Raw genomic sequence first — 23,919 nt, forward strand, 5'->3', positions numbered from 1 at the left:
TTCTTCACACAGTCTCTCTGTCTTGGCAGCATCCCCAAGTGCACACTTCTTCCCCTTCTGTGCTCTTGGCAAAGGGAGAGGGTGGGGCAAGGAGGGGAAGGAAGTCTATAGTCTTTGTGATAGGAAGGTTCCTGCCAGAGGGGTTCTGATACAGGGGAACATTTTTAGGAGAATTCGGAAAACAAAATACCTCAACGCAGATTCACCCTTTTTCTGTGTCTGAATCTTAGTGAAATATAGTGGGAAGCAAATGTAGCAAAATCTTACCAATAGGGATTCTGGGTGGAGGGTATCTGGAAATCATTTGTGCTTCCCTTGCCACATTTTTGCAAGTCTGAAATTATGTCTAAGTGAAAATTTTAAGTAAAGAAATCCACCTGAAGTCACTGATATTAGTGAGCAGGTCCTCATGTGTCATATTTGTTCCTTTCACTGTCATACAGCTTTGCTCAGTCCCCTCTCAGGTCCCAGCCACTCGCATTCTAAACCATGTGCCATATGAGGATGGTGACTATTCAGTATTATTATTATTTTTTAAATTTATTTTTTATTGTTGACACTAATACAGATGTCTCCCATTAACCCTACCTTTGCCCCCCTCCACTCACTCCCTACCCCAACCGAGGCCTTCACCACACTATTGTCTATGTCCATGGTCTATGCATTTAAGTTATTTGGTTAATCTCATTCCATTCCCCCCACCTCCCACTCCTCTGAGATCTGTCAGTCTGTTCCATGCATCCATGCCTATGGACCTATTTTATTCATTAGTTTACTTTGTTCATTAGATTCCATGTATAAGTGAGATCATGTAATATTTGTCTTTCTCTGACTGCATAATAATCTGCAGGTCCATCCATGCTGTTGCAAAGGGTAAGAGTTCCTTCTTTTTTATGGCTCCATAGTATTCAATTGTGTAAATGTACCACAGCTTTTTTAGCCACTCATCTACTGATGAGCACTTGCGCTACTTCCAGATTTTGGCTATTGTAAATAATGCTTGTAGGAACTTAGGGGTGCACATATTCTTTCTGATTGGTGTTTCAAGATTCCTAGGATATATTCCCAGAAGTGGGATCACTGGGTCAAAAGGCAGTTCCATTTTTAATTTTCTGAAGAAACTCCATACTGTTTTCCATAGTGGCTACACCATTTTGCATTCTCACCAGCAGGACACTAGGGTTTCCTTTTCTTTGCTTCCTTGCCAGCACTTGTTATTTGTTGGTTTATTGATGACAGCCATTCTAGCAGGTATAAGGTGATACCTCATTGTAGTTTTAATTAGCATCTCTCTGATGATTAGTGATGTTTAGCATTTTTTCATATGTCTATTGCCCATCTGTATGTATTCTTTAGAGAAGTATCTATTTAGGTCCTTCCTTTGTCCATTTTTTTTCTTAAAGCCTCACCAGAGGATATTTTCCCATTGATTTTTAGAGAGAGTGAAAAAGAGGGAGGGGAGAGAGACGGGGGGGGGGGGGGGGCGGGGGGGAGAGAGAGAGAGAGAGAGAGAGAGGAGAGAGACACACTGATTGGTTGCCTCCTGCACATGCCCCGACCAGGGCTGGGGATCAAACCTGATCAAGGTACATGCCCTTGACTGGGAATTGAACTGGAGACCCTTTGGTTCATGGGCTAACATTCTAACCACTGAGCAAAACCAGCCAAGGCTTTGCCCACTTTAAAATTGGATTTTTTGTCTTTCTGGTGTTGAGTTGTATAAGTTTTTATATATTATGGAAATTAAGCCCTTATCAGATGTATTCTTGGCAGATATGTTCTCCCATACAGTGGGTTCCTTTTCTTCTTTCTTTCTTTCTTTCTTTCTTTCTTTCTTTCTTCCTTCCTTCCTTCCTTCTTTCCTTCCTTCCTTCCTTCCTTCCTTCCTTCCTTCCTTCCTTCCTTCCTTCCTTCCTTCCTTCCTTCCTTCCTTCCTTTCTTTCTTTTTAAAAAATATTTTATTGGTTTTTTACAGAGAGGAAGGGAGAGGGATAGAGAGTTAGAAACATCAATGAGAGAGAAACATCAATCAGCTGCCTCCTGCACACTCCCCACTGGGAATGTGCCCGCAACCAAGGTACATGCCCTTGACCAGAATCGAACCTGGGACCTTTCAGTCCGCAGGCCGACGCTCTATCCACTGAGCCAAACCAGTTAGGGCCAGTGGGTTCCGTTTTCATTTTGTTGATGGTTTCTTTTGCTGTGCAGAAGCTTTTATTCCTTTGTTACTCTTGCCCTAGGACATATATTGGTAAAAATATTGCTACTCAAGAGATCTGAGATTTTATTGCCTATTTTCTTCGAGAATTTTTATGATTTTGTGACTTATATTTAAGTCTTTTATCCATTTTGAGTTTATTCTTGTGTACGGTGTAAGTTGGTGGCCTAGTTTCTTTTTTTTGTATGTAACTGTATAATTTTTCCAACACCATTTATTTATTTTTTTAAAATATATTTTATTGATTTTCCACAGAGAGAAAGGGAGAGGGATAGAGAGCTAGAAACATCGATGAGAGAGAAACATCGACCAGCCGCCTCCTGCACACCTCCCACTGGGGATGTGCCCGCAACCAAGGTACATGCCCTTGACCGGAATCGAACCCGGGACCTTTCAGTCCGCAGGCCGACGCTCTATTCACTGAGCCAAACCGGTTTGGCCAACACCATTTATTGAAGAGACTGTTTTTACTCCATTATATGCTCTTGCTTCCTTTGTCAAATATTAATTGACCATAAAGTCTTGGGTTGATTTCTGGGCCCTCTGTTCTGTTCCATTGATCTATATGCCTGTTCTTGTGCCAGCACCATGCTGTTTTGATTACAATGGTTTTGTAATATAGTTTGATATCCAGTATTATGATCCCTCCAACTTTGTTCTACTTTCTTGAGTGCTGGGGCTACTCAAGGTCTTTTGTGGTTCCATATCAATTTTTGGTATATTTGTTCTAGATCTGTGAAATATGCCATTGGTATTTTAATAAAAATTACATCAAATCTATAGATTTCTTTGGGTAGTATGGGCATTTTAATGATGTTAATTCTACCAATTCTTCCAATCCATAAAAACAGTATATGCTTCTACATGTTTGTATCTTCCTCTATTTCTTTCTCCAATGTCCCATAGTTTTTCAAATACAGGTCTTTACCTCTTTGGTTAAGTTTATTCCTAGGTACCTTATTTTTGTTGTAATAGTAAATGGGATTTTTTAAAATTTCTCTGATAGTTTATTATTGGTGCATAAAAATGCCACTGATTTTTGGATATTAATTTTATGTCCTGCTACTTTGCCAAATTCATTTATTAAGTCTAGCAGTTTTTTTGGTGGAGTCTTTAGGGTTTTCTATGTATAAAATCATGCCACCTGCAAATAATGGCAGTTTTATTTCTCCTTTCCAATTTGAATGCCTTTTATTTTTTCTTCTTGTCTGATTGCTGTAGTTAGGACTTCTAGTACTGTGTTGAATAAGAGTGGTGAAAATGAACATTCCTGTCTTGTTCCTGATCTTAAGGGAAATGCTTTTAGTTTTTGCCCACCAAGTATGATGTTGGCTGTAGGTTTGCCATATATGGCTTTGTTATGTTGAGGGATGATCCCCATATTCCCACTTTGCTGAGAGCATTAATCATAAATGGGCACTGGATTTATTGAATGCTATTTCCGCTTCTATTCCACTCTGATCTTTATTATTTCTTTCCTTCTACTTACTCTGGGCTTCCCGCCCCCCCCCCAGTTCTTTTAGGTATAGGGCTAGATTGTTTCTTTGAGATTTTTTTATTGCTTCTTGAGGTAAGCCTATAATGATATGAACTTCCCTCTCAGGACTGCTTTTGCTCTGCCCCATAGATTTGGGTTGTTGTGTGTTCATTTTCATTTGTTACCAGGTTATTTTTATTTCTTCCTTGATTTCACTGGTAACCCATTCATTGTTTAATAACATTCTATTTAGCCTCCGTGTGTTTGAATGTTTGGGGATGTTTTTATTATAGTTGGTTTTTAGTTTCATGTCATCATGATCTGAGAAGATGCTTGGTATTATATCAAGCTTCTTGAATTTGTATAGACTTGTTTTGTGTCCTAACATGTGGTCTATCTTTGAGAATGTTCCATGTACACGAGAAGAATGTATATTCTTATGTTTTGGGATGAAATGTTCTGTAAATATCAATTAAATCCATCTGATCTAGTGTGTTATTCAAGATCACTCTTTCCTTATTGATATTTTTGTCTGGAAGACCTATCCAATGATAGCAGTGGGATATTAAAGTACCCTAATATGACTTTACTTCTGTTTATTCTCCCTTAAAGTTCATAAGATATATATATATATATTTAGGTGCTCCTATATTGGGTGCATATATGTTTACTAGGGTTATGTAGAATTCATCCCTCTAGTATTATGTAGTGATCTTCTTTTCTCTCTTGTTATGGCCTTTGTTTGGAAGTCTATTTTGTCAGATATAAATATTGCTACCCCAGCCTTTTTGTTTGTTTATTTCCATTTGTATGGAATATTTTTTCCATCCCTCACTTTCAGGCTACATTCTCTGTTATTTATTACAAGTTTATTTCTAGTCCTATCCTTTAATCTGAATTCTAATTCTTTATTTTCAAGAATTGGTTGGTGTTTTCCAACTAGGTGACATGATTTCAACCCAGTTACATTAAGTTCCAAACCACATTTACTTATCATTTTACTCAAACTCAATCCAACTTCCTTTCTTAACTTCTTTATTTTTGTTAATGATTGTATTATATTACAACACACTCACACACTAAAAACATCCTTGATTCTTCCTTTTCTATCAACCACCATTTCAAGACACTAGTTGATGTTTTACAAAAGCTCTTTTATACCTTTGCCATTCTCACTACCCCATCCAAGTCAAAATCTTTCATTGCAGCTGGAGTGAAAATGGCTCCAACCCTTTGCCTCTCCCCTGCAAATCAGTATTGGAAAACACCACCAGACAAATCTTTATAGAATCACTGCTTTGATCATGTAACTTCCCTATTTAAGGTTCTCTTATAACAATTAGCAATAACACTCAACTCTTGAGTTTGGGAGAAAATATTTGTAAACTATATATCTGATAAGGGGTTATATCCAAAATATGTAAGTAACTCATACAACTTTATAACAGAAACAAAACAAAATAAAACAACAATAAAAAATACACACCAAACAACCTGATTAAAAAATTGGCAGAGGACTTGAATAGGCATTTTTCCAAAGAAGACATACAAATGGCTGACAAGTACATGAAAAGGTTCTCAGCATCACTATCTATCAAGGAAATGCAAATCAAAACCACAATGAAATATTATCTCATCCTTGTTAGAATGGCTATTATAAAAAAGACAAGAGATATCAAATGCTGGTGAAGATGTGGAACCTTTGTGCACTATTGGTGGGAATGCAAATTGGTAGAGATACTATGGGAAACAGTACGGAGGACATTAAAAAAAGTTAAAAATAGAATTATCATATGATTCAGCAACCTGACTTCTTGGTATATATCTAAATAAGATAAAATAACTATTTTGAAGAGCTATCTATACTTCCTCTATATTCATTGCAGTATTATTCACAATAGCCAAGAATTGGAAACAACAGAAGTGTCTATCAACAGATAAATGAGTTAAGAAAATGTGTTATATATTATTCAGACTTAAAAAAGGAAGGAAACGCAGCCATTTGAGACAACATGGATGGACCCTGAGGGCATTGTGCAAAGTGAAATAAGTCAGATAGAGAAAGACAAATTCTGTATGATATCACTTATATTTGAAATCTAAAATCACTGGACTCATAGAAACAGAGAGTAGAATGGTGGTTGCCAGGGTCTGAAAGGTGAGGGAAATAGAGAGATGTTGGTCAAAGGGTACAAACTCTCAATTATAAGGTGAATACATTTTAGGGATCTAATATACAGCATGATGTCTATAATTAATAATACTGTATTGTATATTTGAAGGTTGCCATGAGAGTAGAGTTTTAATATTCTTACCATAATAACCACCACCAACAAAATGGTAATTATGTAAGGCAAAAGATGTGTTAACTAATCTTGTTATGATAAACACTTCACAATATACATGTGTATCAAATCATCACATTGCACACCTTAACTTACAGATGTTATGTCAATTATATCTCAATAAAGGTAGGGGAATATAGTATATTGAAATATGTGGGCTATGGGAAAATGCTTAGCAGGAAATTTAAAGCTTAAAGTGTTTATATTAGGACAGAAAAAAATTTAATTATCTGATTTTCTGCCTTAAGAAGCTATATAAGGGGGACAAATTAAAGCTGAGAAAGTAGAAGAAAGAACATAATAAATAATAGAAAGTAAGCAGAAGAAAATAAGTTTGGAAATATCAATAAATTGATAAATCTCTAGGTAGAATGTTGAATTAAAAAGAGAACAAAAGTTATCAAAATTGGGAATGAAAGAGGGTCTACCAAAACAAATACTACAAATGTTAAAATGATATCAAGTACTTCAACATGATTAGAATTTTAACAGGCATTAAAAAAATAAACAAATTGGTCCCAAATTTTTGAATTCAGATAAGGCAAAACAATTTTGGAAAACATAAATTTGGAAAACTCACACTATTTGGTTTCAATATTTAACATTAATCTACAGTAATCAAGAAAGTGAGATTTTGGTGAAAGGAGAGACAGATATACCAATGGAACACAATATAGAGACCAGAAAGAGATTCATAATATACAGTCAGATGATTTTTGACAAAGGTGTCAAATCAATTCAATGAGGAAGAGAAATCTTCAAAAAATGGTACTGGAATAACTGCATAGACATATGGAAAAATACAGTTCAATCCAACTTGACATTATATAGAAAAATTAATTACAAATGAATTATAAACGTAACATAAAAGTGAACACTATGAAAATTCTAGAGGAAATCTTAGTAGATTGTTTTTGCATTTTAGAGGCAGGCAAATATTTCATAGAGAGGACACAAAATGCACTAAGGAAAAATATGGTAAATTGGGTTTTATCAAAACTCAAAATTTCTGCTCATCAAAAGACACAATTAAGAAAATAAAAAGGCAAATCATAGTCTGGGTTAAACTATTCACAATATATAATCTGTCAGATAAAAGACATGTATCCAGAATAAGCACGCGCGCGCGCAAACACACACACACACACACACACACACACACGCTATGAATCAATAAACTTCTACAAATAAATACGTAAAAGACAACTCAATATAAAAAAAGTTCAAACATCAAATAGCTACTTTATAACAGAAGATATACAAATGGTCAAGAAGTACATGAAAGGTGCTCCATATCATTGGTTCTCAGGGAAATACAAATTAAAACCACAATGAGATAGCATTCACCTCCGCTAGAATTGGAAAGGCCAAAATTTCAAAATGCTGACAATACCAAATGTTGATAAGAATGTAAACAACTTCCTTGCACGTTAATGGGAGCATAACATGCTAGAATCACTTTGGAAAACTCTTTAGCAGTTATTTGTAAAGTTAAATGAACATCAACTTTATGACACAGGAATTCCACTCCTGGGTATTTATCTAAGAGAAATCGAAACTATGGCCACAAAAAGATGGATTCAAGAATTTATTAAAAAATTATTCATAATAGCCCCAAACTGTAAGCAATACAGATGTTCATCATTAATGAGTGGATAAACAAGTGTGACTCACATGCTATTAAGGATGAATCTCAAAAACATTTTCTTGGGTGAAAGTAGCAAAAACAAAAGTATTCACTGTATGATTCTATACAAGAACAGGCAAAGCTAATCTATGGGAAGAAATCAGTATAGTGGTTGCCCCTAGTGAGTGGGTGGTGATTGACTGGAAGAGGAATCCTGGAACTTTCTGTGCTGATGGAAATTTTGCATATCTTGCCCTCCAGCGGTTCTCAACCTGTGGGTCACGACCCCTTAAATACATCCTGCATATCAGATATTTACATTATGATTCATAACAGTAGCAAAATTACAGTTATGAAGTAGCAACGAAAATAATTTTATGGTTGGGGGACACCACAACATGAGGAACTGTATTAAAGGGTCGTGGCATTAGGAAGGTTGAGAACCACTGCAACCGGTTTGGCTCAGTAGATAGAGCGTTGGTCTGCGGACTGAAGGGTCCCAGGTTCTATTCCGGTCAAGGGCATGTACCTTGGTTGCGGGCACATCCCCGGTGGGGGGTGTGCAGGAGGCAGCTGATCGATGTTTCTTTCTCATCCATGTTTCTAACTCTCTATCCCTCTCCCTTCTTCTCTGTAAAAAATCAATAAAAATATTTAAAAAAATGTTTTGCATATCTTATTTGGGGTGTTGGTTAAATGAGTGTATGTATTATCAAACCTCACTAAGTCATACATTTAACATCTATGTATTTTGCTATATGTAAATTTTACCTAAAAATGGAAAAACTGCTGTAAACAAATGTTGAAGTTTAGTCTTTTTGCTTTTTGCAGTGTTATACAGGATAGCAATTCTGAAACCACTTTTTTTATGTATTCTGGTTGTAAGCAAATATATTGAGCACAAATGGAAGATACTTCTCATATTAGAGGAGGAAATTAAAATATGTAAAAAAAGAATAAAGCAAATCACATATAATTGGGTTGGAACTGGAGGTATCAGGATGGGGTTGAGAGGAAGAAGAGAGAAAAATGGAGCAAAATGTCAATAATGGGTAAATGTGGGTGAAAGGTCTAGAAGAATTCTTTCAACTTTTCTAAAAATTTGAAATTGTATCAAAATATAATGTTAAACATAAAACCACAGAAATCAGTAAAATATCATGGAGACCTGTCCAGAGAGCGCTTATGCAAAATGAGGGAAAACTCTATACAGATTTCCTCTAATTTTTTCCTTTATGATCATATTCCTCCAAATATTCTAGGGGAGGTGGAATTAAAAAGGCCACAGCATCCAGGTCATGACAAAGGGCATCTAGAACAGACGTTCTCAACATTGGCTGTACCCTGGAATCACCTGGGGAGCATTACAAATGATGCCCAGAGATTCCATTTCATTGACCTAGTATGTCACCTGTGCATGCATTGAGATTTTTAAAAAGCTTCCCAGGAGATTTTACTGTACAGCCAAGAGTGGGGACTACTGCCTTTAAGGGAAACTTTGGACAACTTTGGTGTCCACCAAGGAAAGTTGAAGTTGCTGGTGATGTAAAAGTATATTTGGGAAAACAGAGGAGAAATTGGATTTATCAAGATCAGGTGCCTGAGAGAAGGAAGCATTCCATAGCAGCGCCTACAGCTAGCAGAAGTACAAGCCTCGCCCTAGTTGGTTTGGCTCAGTGGATAGAGCATTGGCCTGTGGACTGAAGGGTCCCAGGTTCAATTCTGGTTAAGGTCATATGCCCAGGTTGTGGGCTCGATCCCCAGTGTGGAGTGTGCAGGAGGCAGCTGGTCAATGATTCTCTCTCATCATTGATGTTTCTATCTATCTCTCCCTCTCCCTTCCTCTCTGAAATCAATAAAAAATATTTAAAAAAAAAAAAGAAGTAGGAGACTTTGTGGATGTCCTGCTATGTCTTTGAAGTCTGTCAAGATCTATGTCTGCGACACCTTTTCTCTTCCGAGCCTTTTAGGATCTGATTTGAGGAAAGTCTTGGTGCTGGGTTCCTGTGCAGGCAGATAGAGAATGCTGAATTGCTAGAAGCATACCTTTTAGGTAGGCTATTTTGGCAGCTTCCCCAGTAGACTGACTAATGTTTGGAACCAAAGTACTTTCTTCAAGGGCCAATGGAGCAGAGTCAGAGGCACACACAAAGTGCTGGTGTCCTGGGTGCCTACTGAGTAGAAGTCTGCCCCGCAACAGGTTGAATGTACATTTCTGAGTCAATGTATTTTCAGACAAAATGACCCCATCCTTTGATTCCTGTAGAAGTTTTAATGAACTACCTCTTGAAGTGAAGTGGTGACATACTTGTTCTCATGTTTCCATAAAAACTGTGGAGTTTGAGGAGAATTCTGTAATTGCCATAGTGGCAAATATTTTCAAACACTATATTAGCACCTGCTTTAAGAAATAGGGTTAGCAGACATGTGAAAAGCTAACCATGCTATCTTGGGATTTAGATATTATTTCAGAAGACCTGATTTCTCATGGTTTGGCTCATATCATGCACTGATAAGCTATAGTATACAAAGCACTTACACTGAGTACCTCACCTTTCTATTTTATTCATTTTATCAAAACAAACCTAGGGAACCAATGTCATTCTACTTGCCTAGGCCATATGTAGAGCTTTATTATTTTATTCTTCTTTGCTTTGGGTGAGTTCATTGATGTAGAGAGGAGAGACTTCTCAGTTATGGTTTGCAGAACAAGTTGAAATAGGCTTCTGAACAACTGGAGGTGCATTCGTGAAGGACCCATTTCATGTCCACTCTCAACATAGACCTTGTGTCCTGGGATCTGCCTTGTGGTCTGCCGTTACCCTTCGGCTGCTCTGAACCCACAGTAGAATGCTGTCCACAGCTCTCCGCAGCTTGGCATTGCCTGAGATCAGGATGGCTGCGTGCCCTGAGGGACAGGCTGCCATTATCCCCACACAGACCATGGCCCCGATCTTGTTGTGCCACAGCACCAGTAAAGGCACTGAGAGGAGGGCAGCGCATAATGACACCACAAAGAGGCAGAGAAAGGAGATGAGGGATTTGAGTGCTTTGATGTGGGCCTCCAGGCTGGGGTCACAGGAGTCCATGGTCTTGGCCCTCATTGTCCTCATGTGGCGGCACAGGGAGACAATCAGCACCCCAGAAGACACCAGAAAACACAAGAAAGGTGGGATGGACCTCGCGCTGCAGAAGAGGAAGGAATGAAAGAACTGGAGGTTTGCAATTTGCAAATTGAATTCTGAATTGTTACTCATGAATAGCACAGTTGTGACTGTGAAGTGAGATCTACTAAAAAAGTCCCAAGAACAGATGATAGTGCATACACTGGTGAAAAGGACAGTACACAGGAGCATCCTAGAAATCTTCCTGGAGATCCAGCTGGCCAAGCAGAGCAGGAAGGCATGAGAGAAACGGGCGATCTTAGAGCAGTAGAGGAGGCTGAGGCAGGTGGCGAGCCAGAGGCCGGCTTGGTTTGTGATCATCCAGAGCATGATGATGGTTTGGTACCTGAAGCTCAGCAGGTCGTTCATCCCCTGGGAGTGAGTAAGCTGAATGGCATCCAGAAACAGCAGTCCATGCAGGAAAAGCCGGTTGAGGCTGAGGCTCAGCAGGACAAGACCACAGGTGCTCAGGGGCTGCCTCCTCACCACATCCCGAAAATACACCAAGAAAATGAAGACATTGACCAGAATCCCCACTGCAAACTCCAGGACCGAAAGGACCAGAAACACAGTCTTGACTTCATAGGACACAGTTATGATGGGAGTCAGAGTCAACATGATGTCTCTTCTTAGTTGGCTAACCTGTGACTCACATACCACCCAGTAGAGGAAAGTAAGTCTATATACTGAACCAGGCATTTAGCTCTTGCTCTAGATCCATGCCAAAGTGAATGCATAGAAAGTTCTGGCAGGAAACTGAGAGGGAAAATGCTGCTACAGGATATCTCTTGGATACACACAAAAGCTCATTATACGAGTAGAAGAATGATGATTGTATCTCTTCGGTGATGCAGAAGCTTTTAAGAAACCCTGGTGTTTCTGTGCAACAGCCTTCCCAGGGAGCCACAGCATAGCATCACGGATGCAAACAAGACATTCTCAGTTACCCAAGCCCAGTTTTGCATGCCCATCTGGACCTGCATGCGTGAGAAGAGAGTAAAATTTGCTTATGAGTTTCAAGGAAACTGGCAGCAGGCAAAATATATATATCTCAATGACCTATGGTTGGATATGGTGCCTCTTTCCATTTGCATGCCTTCTGTCACCTCTGAGGCATGACTTTAATCATAGACTTTGTTTTTAATGTGGACAAGTGCACAAATCCTCCCAGGCACCGGTGTATGCCTGGTATGACTGCCATTGTCAGAGATTTCATTCAGCCGTCATTATTATGCCAAGCACTGTGCTTGGCAAGAGGAGTATTACCATGAACAAGACCAGCACCTTGCCATGAAGGTAGAGAGTAGAGAGGAAATCTGGCTTGCATTATTGCTCACTCTGCTTCCCAGCCCACTCCCTGACCCCAAAGAAACAATAGTGATCTTATGAAAATATAACTAAGACCATGCCATTGCTGTGTTCAAACCTTTCAGAGCCTCCCATCTTTCTCATCATAAAAGCTAAATCCCTACAATGACCCATGGGTCCCACGTACATAATCAGAGCCTCTGTCTCTTCTCAGATGTCATCTGAGGTCCTTGCTTCATCCTTCACTTCAAATGGGCCTCTTTCATGCTCTGCGAACTCATCAAACACCGTCCCACCTCAGGACCATTCATTTTCACTGAATGTTTTTCCTCTACATACTCCAGTGTCTCATTTTCTTCTCCAAATGTCTTCTCAAAAGTCACCTTAGAAGAAAGACCTTCCCTGAACAGCCTATGAATGGTATTCCTCAGCCAGATCTTGAGTGCTTCCTGTCATACTTCACCTGCTGAATATTTCGGCATATATTTAATTATTTATTGCCTAAACCCATGCCCCTAAAACATGTAAACTTCATGAAAGCACAGAGAAGCTACTCAATAAATATTTTTTAAATGAATGAAATTTTCACTAATGAAGCATTGGTAGCCTACAACACTCTCAAAGATTACATCTAGGACATTTTAACATTCCTAAGGATTATATTCTAACATACTTGGCTGCAATTTCTGAAGTCTAGCTTTCTTCCCTAGGTAACATTTCCAAATATTTGGCGGGATCTGTCTCTCCAGCATCTCTAATTCTCCTCAATTTCTAAAGGAATATGGACTGATTTCATGTTCACTTCTGCGAGCTCTGGGGAAAAATCTGACTAGTTACTCAATAAGACTGAATAACTGATCATTTAGAGACTGAATGTTGTTTTATAATATTCCTCCCTGATCCGGTGCTTTTTTTTTTTTACTTTTTTTTCTTACAGGTATCTTAACTTTTTCAATTCTTTTATTTTTTGTCTTTCATGCTTCATTCACTCACTCATTTATTTTGTGGAATGAATGAAGATAAAGGGAAAAGCTAAATGGTCTGTTGTCTGTTTCCTCTAAGAGGTGGCACTTTCTTACTTCTGGGGAGGTGAGGGAGATGGGGTGATGTTGGCCAAAGGGTAAAAAGTTGTAATTATGTGGGATGAACAAGTTCTAGAGATCTAATGTGCAATATAATGGCTATAGTTAATACTGTATCAAATACTGGAAATTTGCTAAGAGAATAGATCTCAGGGGCTTTTACCATACCCCCTCCCCCCCATACCTCACTGAGGAAATGGATATGTTAATCAGCTTGACTGTAGTAATCATTTTACTATGTATATCAAAACATTATGTTGTACGTGCTAAATATATGCAATTTTATTAAGAAAAACCCAAAGTTTATAATCCTATATAATAAAAGCCTAATATGCTAAGGGTCTGGTCATCCGGTTGTCTGTTCAACCAATCAAAGCATAATATGCTAATGATATGCTAAGGCCATTCAACCGCTTGCTATGATGTGCACTGACCACCAGGGGGCAGACAGTTGAACGATTGACCAGTCATTATGATGTGCACTGACCAGCAGCGGACAGACGCTCTGGGGTCTGGCCAAACAGGACTGAGTGAGACGGGCTGGACATGCCCTGGAGCCCTCCTGCAGTCCCTCCCTGGCTGGCCAACCTCCCCTATTTCTCCCCAGCTCTGATCATGCACCTGTGGGGTCCCTTGCCCTGGCCTGTGCCCTCTCGCAATCCGGGACCCCTCGGGGGATGTCAGAGAGCCAGTTTTGGCCCGATCCCTCAGGTCAGGCTGAGGGACCCCACTGCTGCATGAATTCATGCACTGGGCCTCTAGTCTATAATAAAACAATATATGATATTGAAGAGTAAATCTAACAGAAAATATTTAAGAAATTCTTTTTTTAAAACTATATTTTATTGATTTTTTACAGAGAGGAAGGGAGAGGGATAGAGAGTTAGAAACATAGATGAGAGTGAAACATCGATCAGCTGCCTCCTGTACACTCCCTACTGGGGATGTGCCTGCAACCAACATACGTGCCCTTAGACTGGAATCGAACCTGGGACCTTTGAGTCCTCAGGCCAATACTCTATCCACTGAGCCAAACCGGTTAGGGCATATTTAATAAATCCTTGAAAAATTATAGTTTATTAATAGATATTGAAGAAGCATAAGTAAATACATTATGTTTATGAATGAAAAAATAATAAATGTTAATTATTATTCCGGTTCCTTTTACTGCATATTCCTTTAATCTGAGAGTTATCTGAGTTGCCTCATTTGTTTCTGTAGATACTTTATTTTTTATGTTTACTTAAAAATTAAATTTAAGTCCTAGCCAGTTTTGCTCAGTGGATAGTGCAGACTAAGGGGTCCCAGGTTCAATTCCAGTCAAGGGCACATGCCTGGGTTGCGGGCTCCATCCCCAGTGCGGGGCGTGCAGAAGGCAGCCAATCAGTGATTCTCTCTCATCATTGATGTTTCTATCTCTCCCTCTTCCTTCCTCTCTGAAATTAATAAAAATATATTTTAAAAAATTAAATTAAAAAAATTTTAAATTACAGTTTACATTTAATATGATTTTTATTGGTTTCAAGTGTACAGGATAGTGGTTAGACAGTCATACTTTACAAAGTGTTTCTCCTGATATTTCCAGTACCCTACTGGCACCACACACAGTTATCATATTATTGACTATATTCCTGTGCTGTACTTAACATCTCCATGACTATTTTGTAAGTACCAATCTGTACTTCTCAATACCAATCCCTTCACCCTTTTCACCCATTCCTCCAACCCCCCTTCCCTCTGGCAACCATCAGGCTGTTCTCTGTATTTACCAGTCTGTTTCTGTTTATTATGTTTGCTGTTAATTAAAGCTCTTTACTTTTATTTGTAAGTAATGTGACTGTGGTGTGGCTCAGCGGTTAAGTGTCAACCCGTGAACCAGGAGGTTATGGTTTGATTCTGGTCAGTGCACATGCCTGGGTTGTGGGCTCGATCCCCAGTAGGGGGCGTACAGGAGGCAGAGATTGGCTGTTTCTCTCTCTATCCCTCTCCCTTCCTCTCTCTCTAAAAAAAAAAACAATAAAAATATATTTAAAAAATATAAGTAATGTAACTTAAATCAGAAATTACTAAAATGTTTTATTAAGCTCCTGTTTTATTATGAGATATTTATATACAGATATTCATAAGCCCTTCATTGTACATGATCAGATAGCATTGAAATTGTATTTAACTCATCACATTTGTAGCCCCCTCATTTTGATCATTCATTTTTTTTTAGAATGCTAAATAATGAGACAGAGTTCTGTACTTTCAACTGAAGCATGTTTTCCCTTTCTCTTACCACGCCAGGTGGCAGTATTGTACCAAAGGAGTTTAGGAAAGTGTTTGCTTTCCTAAAGAACCCAGATGTAAAACACTGGCTCTGTTGCACAAACGAAGATATGTAAACACAAAGTTAAAATCACTTATGTAAAGATTATAACTTTTTATGTAAAGAATCAATAAAATCATTGATGTAAGTGATTTATTGTGAATAGCAAATCTCACCATAATCTTTCAACAGTCAATAGTTCTTTTAGAGAGAAGTAGCAAAAACCCTCATAGGTATCCCCCTCCATTTAATTTATGTACACACGGTGTTCGCAATTATATAAAAAACCTGTGTGGATGGTATTTACCATCTGGCTGTTTTTTGAAAACTGGTCCTCTCAGGAAGCTAAGAACAGCTCAATTAATGCAGTGTTAAGAGCAGTGGCAGGAATAAACACCTCATCAGATGTGATAAAAAGTTGCAGTCATTTGAATTTTGCAAATAAATGGATGTTAAAAATTACATAAAATAGATGTGTTTGGACTTTTGCTGCCATTTATTTTTTGAATTTTGGAAATGAATTCTTCGGACTGGTTTTAAAAAGTTGCTATTGGTTAGCTTGACACAAAAGCACTGTTACTAGTAATATCAAACCTCGTTCCTTTAGGATGCCTTGCTTAAGTGTTTCCAATGACTTGCTTAAATATATCCAATGAATATATTAGATGACATTTATCAAGAACATAATATATCAGATGTTGTGATGAGCACTGAAGACACACTGGTAAACAAAAGGGTATTAGAGGAACTAAAGAGTGCAAAGATGTGTTATATACCTCAAGGTGGGGGGCAGGGGGAAACTGTCCAGTGGTACCACCTCACACATGATAGAGTGGCTGTTATAAAAAAGACAAATGAAAACAAGTGTTGGTGAGGATGTGGAGAAAAGAGTCCCAAGAGTTCCCCAATCCAGCTTTGTCAATCACTCCTGTTACCTGAAAAGAGCAGCAGTGACCTGGAGTGTAGGGTATTATTTTATTAAAAGCTAAAGCAGCACCCAAATAAGTTGGGTTGGAACATTCAATGGATGTAGGCAGAGTCTACACATCCGACTTGCCATTCTGTTCATGGGAGATGTTGCTAATTGCCTACACAATATCATTCTCTCCTTTTCATTACTAACAGAACTGCATTGTTCAGTAAATCAGTATTCTAAGCTAATACTAAACGCATCTCTTATCTTTTTTTCAGATCAGCATGGCCAATGAGACTCAAGAAGTTATTGGGTGGATTTCTCAGAAAGCCCCTGTTGCCTTTTCTTCTTTCTGTGCCCAAACTCAGATGTTATGCTGGAGCTTCACCCATGAGGGAAAATCAAGAGAATTTCAAAGCTCTCGCCCTGACATCTTTTGGGTACTTGAAACCACACCAGCAACTCTGTGTTCCAGGCTGCTCATTATGGTTGAAAGGTAATCTTTTTTATGTCTTGAAGTCGCAGTGCTTGGGCCACTAATACTGGAAGCTGAATGCAGTTGCTAACTGATAACTTGCTGGTAAGAAGGGCCTGAATCCATTCGCCCTTCTAAGCATGACGCCAGGAAGTGGGATGGGGAGGTCAGCCTGCTCTCTGTCTAGGCTTGCTTATCACGAAGAGGCAGAAAACAGAAAGTGCAGGAATGAAAACAAAAGGAAGGTTGTCTCTGCTTCCTGTGTTTTAAAACATATTTTATCCACTCATAATAGTCAAAAGGAGGTAGGCTTAGTGGTACTCATATGGGGAGATGAGGTTAAAGATTATATCACACAGCTCTTCTTTCTGTCTCTACATCCTTAGATTTTGCTGTTGCTACTAATTGATCCTGCTAATTCATCAATGACTGATTGATCTCATGTGACTTACATTCAGAAATGGAATCGAGTCATCTAGTGGTCACAGAGCAAGCTGCTTCGTAAGATGCAGGCCAATTTAAGGATTGGCTGTCTTTGCATTAGGTGCCCATCCCCGGTATAGTCAGCTTTAGAACCAACATAGAATCTTGGGACTAGGGACATCCATCGGATTACTTTCCTCAGCAAGGACCTGTAGGTAGAGATTCCTTTACAGGGAGCTCTGGACCTCTTCTTAAACTTCATTTTGTCTATTAACATGAATTAAAGAAGAGGAGGTTTTAAGTAAAAGCTGATAGAGCTGGAAGACATTGAACAATAACCAACCAGTCCTGTTCTGTTTCTCTCTAACATAAAAAAGCAAGAGAACATTGTGCAGGATTGGCACTTTGAAGTTCTCTATCTAGCAGAGACAGGGGTAATAGTGTGGACATGATGATTCACAGAAAGCAGAATAGACAGAGAGTAGGTTGGGGAGAGAGGCTGAGCCCACAGAAGAGAGCTACCATGATAGAGTTTATGTGTGGCTGTAAGACGGCGGTTCTCAACCTGTAGGTTGCGACCCCTTTAGCGGTTGAACGACCCTTTCACAGGGGTCACTTAAGACCATTCTGCATATCAGATATTTACATTATGATTCATAACAGTAGCAACATTACAGTTATGAAGTAGCAACGAAAATAATTTTATGGTTGGGTCACAACATGAGGAACTGTATTTAAAGGGCCAGAAGGTTGAGAACCACTGCTGTAAGACATTGTCAGTGCCTTGAAGACATTTCCTATGATGTTTCTTTCATATTTTCCCCCTGAGGTGGGAGATCAGGAGAAACATACTTACCAGGGGCTCATGACATAGGGAAATTTCTGTAAAACTTAGGTTTTTATGTTGAAAAAAAACTCATGCAAATTTGCATGCTATTACATTATATTGCTACATTTCTCATAATTCCAAATATTAATTCAAATTACTTGCTCTTCTCCAATGAACTTTGGTTTAAATTGAACTCCCAAGAAGATGTATTATGTACCTCTCAGTGAGTCACCATATAGCCCTAGGTCAGTGATGGCGAACCTTTTGAGCTCGGCATGTCAGCATTTTGAAAAACCCTACCTTAACTCTGGTGCTGTGTCACATATAGAAATTTTTTGATATTTGCAACCATAGTAAAACAAAGATTTATATTTTTGATATTTATTTTACATATTTAAATGCCATTTAACAAAGAAAAATCAACCAAAAAATGAGTTCGCGTGTCACCTCTGACACATGTGTCATAGGTTCACCATCACTGCCCTAGGTTAATGTGTCCTGACCTAAAACATACAATTCTAAGGGGATGCCAAACAATTCAGAGTCTTTGTGGGGATTTGAAGGTCCTACAATTGCAAGTGACTGTAAAAGACAGCAAAACAAAGATCACAGAAGGATATGTGTTGCTTGTAGGTTCTGCTGGAGTGGTTAGAGATTTTTGGTGAAGATACTTACACTGGACAAAGGGAGACAATGAGAGCCTATCAGAGCAGGGCTAGCATGGTTACTAGGCAGAGAAACTCACAGAAATTGGGTGATAGAAAGGATGATGACGAAGACGATGATGGTGGTGGTGCTGGTGATGGTTAGTAGTAGAAGTGATGGTGATAGTAATAGCAGAGGTAGTATTTTGGTCAAGAAGCAGGAATTTCAAGAATTACATGAAATTCAGTTGTACACTGGCCTTCCAGAAATAGAAAAAATACTGGCAAATAAGCTCTCTGATTTTCCTTCTTTGGGTTTGAATGGTCTCTTGTTTCTGCTAATTTCTACATTTCTGTTCCATTCTCTGCTGGGAAAACAAGTATTTTTAGTAAAATTCTTTGATTTCTGCCTCTCAGTACTATGCCATGATCCCACAGACTTGGTGCCCAATGTGGCATGATTCAGACTCTTGGTCCCAAATCCTAATTTTTGGGAGGGAGAATCCAGGTTGGGTCAACTGTCCAGTACTCGTTCAGTCTCCTGTGCCCAGTGGGTTAGGGTTATGCTGGGCTCCCTTACGGGAGTGGGCAGGTGTTCTCGGTGTGGGGGAGGGGAGCCATGGAGGAAATGATGGGAATCTCTAGTACACGAGTTGGGCTTAAAGGGAAGTAGCCATCTGTGAGGTGAGGGTGGTAGAATGTGATAACTGACAGGATCAGAGGGTTTCCACTTGGGGAGACATAGTGGAGAGTGAACTTTGAATTTTTAAAATAAATGAACAAATATTAGGCTGATAAAGCAATTTCTGGATTTACTGACTTCAGGCTTCATGCACATTAGATTACTAGATTAAAATTAAATTAGTATAAGTTTGACTCTGCTGTTATTTGAATGACCTTTAGCAAGTCATTGTTCTTAGTTTCTGTTTCCTTGTTTACACATGGGGATTAAAAATACCTGCTCTGTCACATAGGGTTGCGATTAAAGAGCTGATGTAGATTAAAATGCTCTAAAAACTGCAAGGTGTTCTACAGATGTTGAGTTTTATTACCAACATGTGATACCAGGTAATATATTATTGCTAATAACTCTCTCCTTGGACTCACATGTGTGCCCATGTGTTTCTGTCTATGGAGGTTACAGGTAGGGAAGGATAGAAGGCAGTGTAAAACTGCTGAATCATACCAGGTAGATATTTCACAAGAGAAGGAAATGTTGCAATGATCAGTGTAAGTAACTTCTATGCCTACCTTCCTCTGGACATTTCTGGGCAGAAAAATTACTCCTGCCCCAAGCAACTCCATTTCTCCCTTTCCAGGTAGCCTCTGGTGTGAAGGGCTTATATTTGGAAGAAAAACCAACGTGGCTGCAATAAAAGGAAAGAGGTACAATTTAAAGTTTGTAGGCTTTATGGAAACTGTTAGAGGTGATTTGTGACAGGAAGCGATATTGATGATGTGTGTGGTGAGAGTGATGTAGTGTGTGTGGAGAGGAGAGAGAGAGAGAGCGCTGAAGTGCCACAAAGAACAAAGTGATGGGCGAGGCCTGGCTTTCCTCCCTTGGCCTGTGGAATCAGCTCAGTGTAGGAAGCTCTGATGCTCTCTGTTTGTCTATCAGTTGTCCATGGATGGAAGAGACCCCCTCCTCCAGCCCAAGCTAGTGCGGCTGTTTCTGGGAGTTGATGAACTGGAGAAACAATTCTTAACAGAAATTAAGCTAATGACATTGCTTGCTAGATTTTGTTTGACTTTATTTTGAGAAAAGACAAGTTGGGACAGAACTGGAAAACTGACTATGATGTGCATATGATCACATCTAATACACAGAGAAAGCAGCTGAGCTACAGAAAATCTAAATGACTGCCCAAGGCCTGTAGCAAGTAGAGACTTGGATAGCAAAGTTCAGGTGAGTTTCATTTCAAACTCGGGAACTACTAAATCACCATCTGAGAATTTAACAGCGAAACACTATGCAAAAAAAATGATTTATATTGATTTCAATGTCATAGTCAACTGTTTCAGATGAATAGACTTTTAGGTTCATCGAACCCACCCACAGCCAATTGCTAGTGAAGTCCAGACGGATGAGTATCTTATTTCCTAAACGGATTTTATTCAGTGCCAGGAGGATGAGAACACACACTGTCCCTTCTCGGCCCACTCACTGGTCACAATAGGCTTCTCAAGGGGTCCAGCTTTGGGAAGAGTTGGGAGAACTCAGCTGGCAGGGACTTGAGGAGCAGCTAGCATCCCTTTGAGCACTTTGGGGTATGCCCACCTATAAAATAGAACAATGTGTTCTGGGATATACTATCACCCCAGTAGTTCAGAAAAGGAGAAACATCAACACAAATTGATCTTCCTTGCCTCTGTGCTTTATTTATGCGGATCCCTTGGCCCACATTGTCTTTCCTGTCCCCCTTCCTTTTTCATTCCCATCTATCTAGGCTTTCTTTTCTGTCCCTCCCCATTGTGTGTGTTATTTTTCCAATAGCATTTGTCAGTGCTGTCTTTCTGTTGTATCACAGTCATGTGACTTCTTACATTCCCTTGGGGTGAGGATGTCGAGGTGATATGGGATTTTTGGACTGGAACACATGGTGTTCCCCTGGGAAGGATGGCTTCCCTGGATTCTTTGTCCATCAGAATCAAAGAATGAATCCATGGATGGAAGATGGTATAGCAAAGGTGGAAATTTATTGAAGAATAAGTACAGACTCCCACGTGGGGAAGGGGCAAGAATCTCACAGCACAGACTCCCATGTGGGGAGGGGAAAGAGTCCCACCAAGTTCCTTTCTCCCGGTTTATAAAGACTGCAGTTTTTGTGCCTCGATATCCCCTCTGATTGGCCACCATTCCCCTTTGATTTGGTCACTATAGCAACTTCTGAGCTCAAAGGTCAAATGTCACATGGGACATGTGAGGCCCTCCTTCTTTATTTTGTAAATATAGACCTTTGGCTACTCCCAGTTCCCTTGTCTTATGGAAATGTAATTGCTGCCTCTTCCAACTTTCTTGTTTTATGGAAATGTAACTTCTGCTGGCTCCCTGCTCCTTGTCTTATGGAAATGTAACCTTTTGCAATCCTGTGTTTTTTTCATGGACCCCCCTAATTTAAAAAATTCCCTAAACTTGCCTTTTTCACTCCTAAAAATTCCTATTTCAGAGGTATCACTCACATTTGTGTTTTTGTGTTCAAGTTCATGCTTGAGCAGACTGCCTGGGTTTGCATTCTGGTTTCACCTCTTATTAATTACAGTAGAGGCCCAGTGCACGAGATTCCTCCACTCCGGGCGGGGGGAGGGTGGTGGTGGTGGTGGTGGAGGGGGTCCCTCAGCCCAGTCAGCGCCCTCTTGTAGTCCGGGAGCCTTCAGGGAATGTCTGATTGACGGCTCCCTACGGGGAGTGGGCCTGAGCCAGCAGTCAACATCCTTAGCACTGCTGGGAGGTGGGAGAGGCTCCCACCACTGCTGCTGCACTCGCCAACCTTGAGCCCAGACTGATTGTTCTGCTGTTCAGTCAATTTGCATATTAGCCTTTTATTATATAGGATAACCTTGGGAAAATTTCTCTCAGTGTACCTCATAGTGTGGTTATGAGGAGGAAATGGAACCTTGTGTGTGAATCACTTAACATAATACGCAGGCCCTAGTAAGCATTTCAGAAATGTTATTATTATTGCTATTCGGATAGCACCTTGTGTATAGTACACATATAATAACTATATGTTGAATTGACTGATGTTTAGTAAGAGGCTATTGTTGTGTTCCCAGGGGGTGGAAGTGGAGAAGCAGCAGATGCATGACCCAGCTATGGGATCATGAGATCTGAGAAAGGAATGGGGACGAGAGGCTTTGTCATCACATTACTGATTCTCACATTTGCCGGGATCATCCTCCTGCCCAGGGAAGGCCGGGTCACCAGGACAGCAAAGCACTCACTTTAGGCACCGCATACCTTGTTCGCTGGTCCGGCCCGAATCATCTCTTTTAAAGCCAGGGGCTAAACTTTTAACCTGCTTCAGCCAGGCAGCATCACAGGTGTGGGTAGTACCGAGCACTGCACAACGAAGGTGCTAGAGAGGTTTTCTTTTTGAGACATTGATGAGTACCTACTGCCTGGGGAATCCTGACTTAGCAAAGAAGGAAATAGTGTCATAGTTGAGGTGCCTTGGGGTGGGAGTCCATTCACAGCTGTGGCAGATGCCTAACAATAACTATTATTATCACTGATACTTACTGAGTAGTTATTATGTAAAACCAAGTCTTTCACTTGCATTATTTTGTTTAATCTTTACGATGTAACTGGATAGGTAACCATTTTTATGGTCATGAACTTGAGGAAACTGCTGCTTCTTTGGCTCTGCTGCCCCAGCTGGTAAGCAGGACTGGCCTTTGAATTCAGCTCCGCCTCACTTGAGATTGTACCTTTTAGTCTCTACACTCATGCAAACCTCACGAAATTCTTGGGTCCTGGCTTCCTCATCTGTGAAATGAGGAGCTAGACTTGCTGAGCCTTTGAGGTAATACTGAATGTACGGCCCACGTGGGCTTTGCTGCGGAGTGGGCCTCTCCACCAGCCTCCACCAGGCTGCCAAAGGTCCTCCACGCAGAGCAAAGCCGAAAGACACCTCCACAGAGGCAAGGAAAAAAGACACTATTTTGAAACATTTTCAAAAGTATTCCCTTTAAACACAAATCAGCTGATTGCATGACTAAGTGTCACTGGGTTTCTGGGAGCTTAGGGGTCCCTGAGAGACGGGGAGGGGGGATGGGGAGGAGGAAAGGCTCATTAGGACACCGGTGTCATTTATATTTTGCCTTTTATCATCTGTCTGCACATTGAGTCAGTCTGTGCTCTTTCACGAGGCACATGGAGTGCCCTCCCAGCTGAATAGCATTCAGTGCCCAGAGGGCTTGAGGGGAGTCAGGTGGCCACAGCTCACTCCAAGCCCTCGGGGATGTTCTCCCAGGGCTGGACCACGATTACTAATTAACTAGTAAATCTGATCCCGGGAATGAAAGCTGTGCAGTCATTTGCATCTGAAACCCATTAACCAGCACAGTGACCAGTGACCAGGGCTGAGGTTGCTTTCCGTGGAC

At 40.0% G+C, this 23,919-nt stretch overlaps 1 protein-coding gene across 1 annotated transcript; it reads right to left on the minus strand.

Annotated features, from left to right (window-relative positions):
• Positions 1-10,441: 10,441 nt before the first annotated feature.
• Positions 10,442-11,449, minus strand: TAS2R38 (taste 2 receptor member 38). The gene has a single exon (XM_070425076.1). The coding sequence runs from the start codon at positions 11,447-11,449 to the stop codon at positions 10,442-10,444; it is 1,008 nt and encodes a 335-aa protein (XP_070281177.1).
• Positions 11,450-23,919: the final 12,470 nt, after the last annotated feature.

This window comes from Myotis yumanensis, unplaced genomic scaffold, assembly GCF_028538775.1.
Source record: "Myotis yumanensis isolate MYYU_CA2020_CCGP unplaced genomic scaffold, mMyoYum1.0.hap1 SCAF_9, whole genome shotgun sequence".
NCBI lineage: Eukaryota > Metazoa > Chordata > Mammalia > Chiroptera > Vespertilionidae > Myotis > Myotis yumanensis.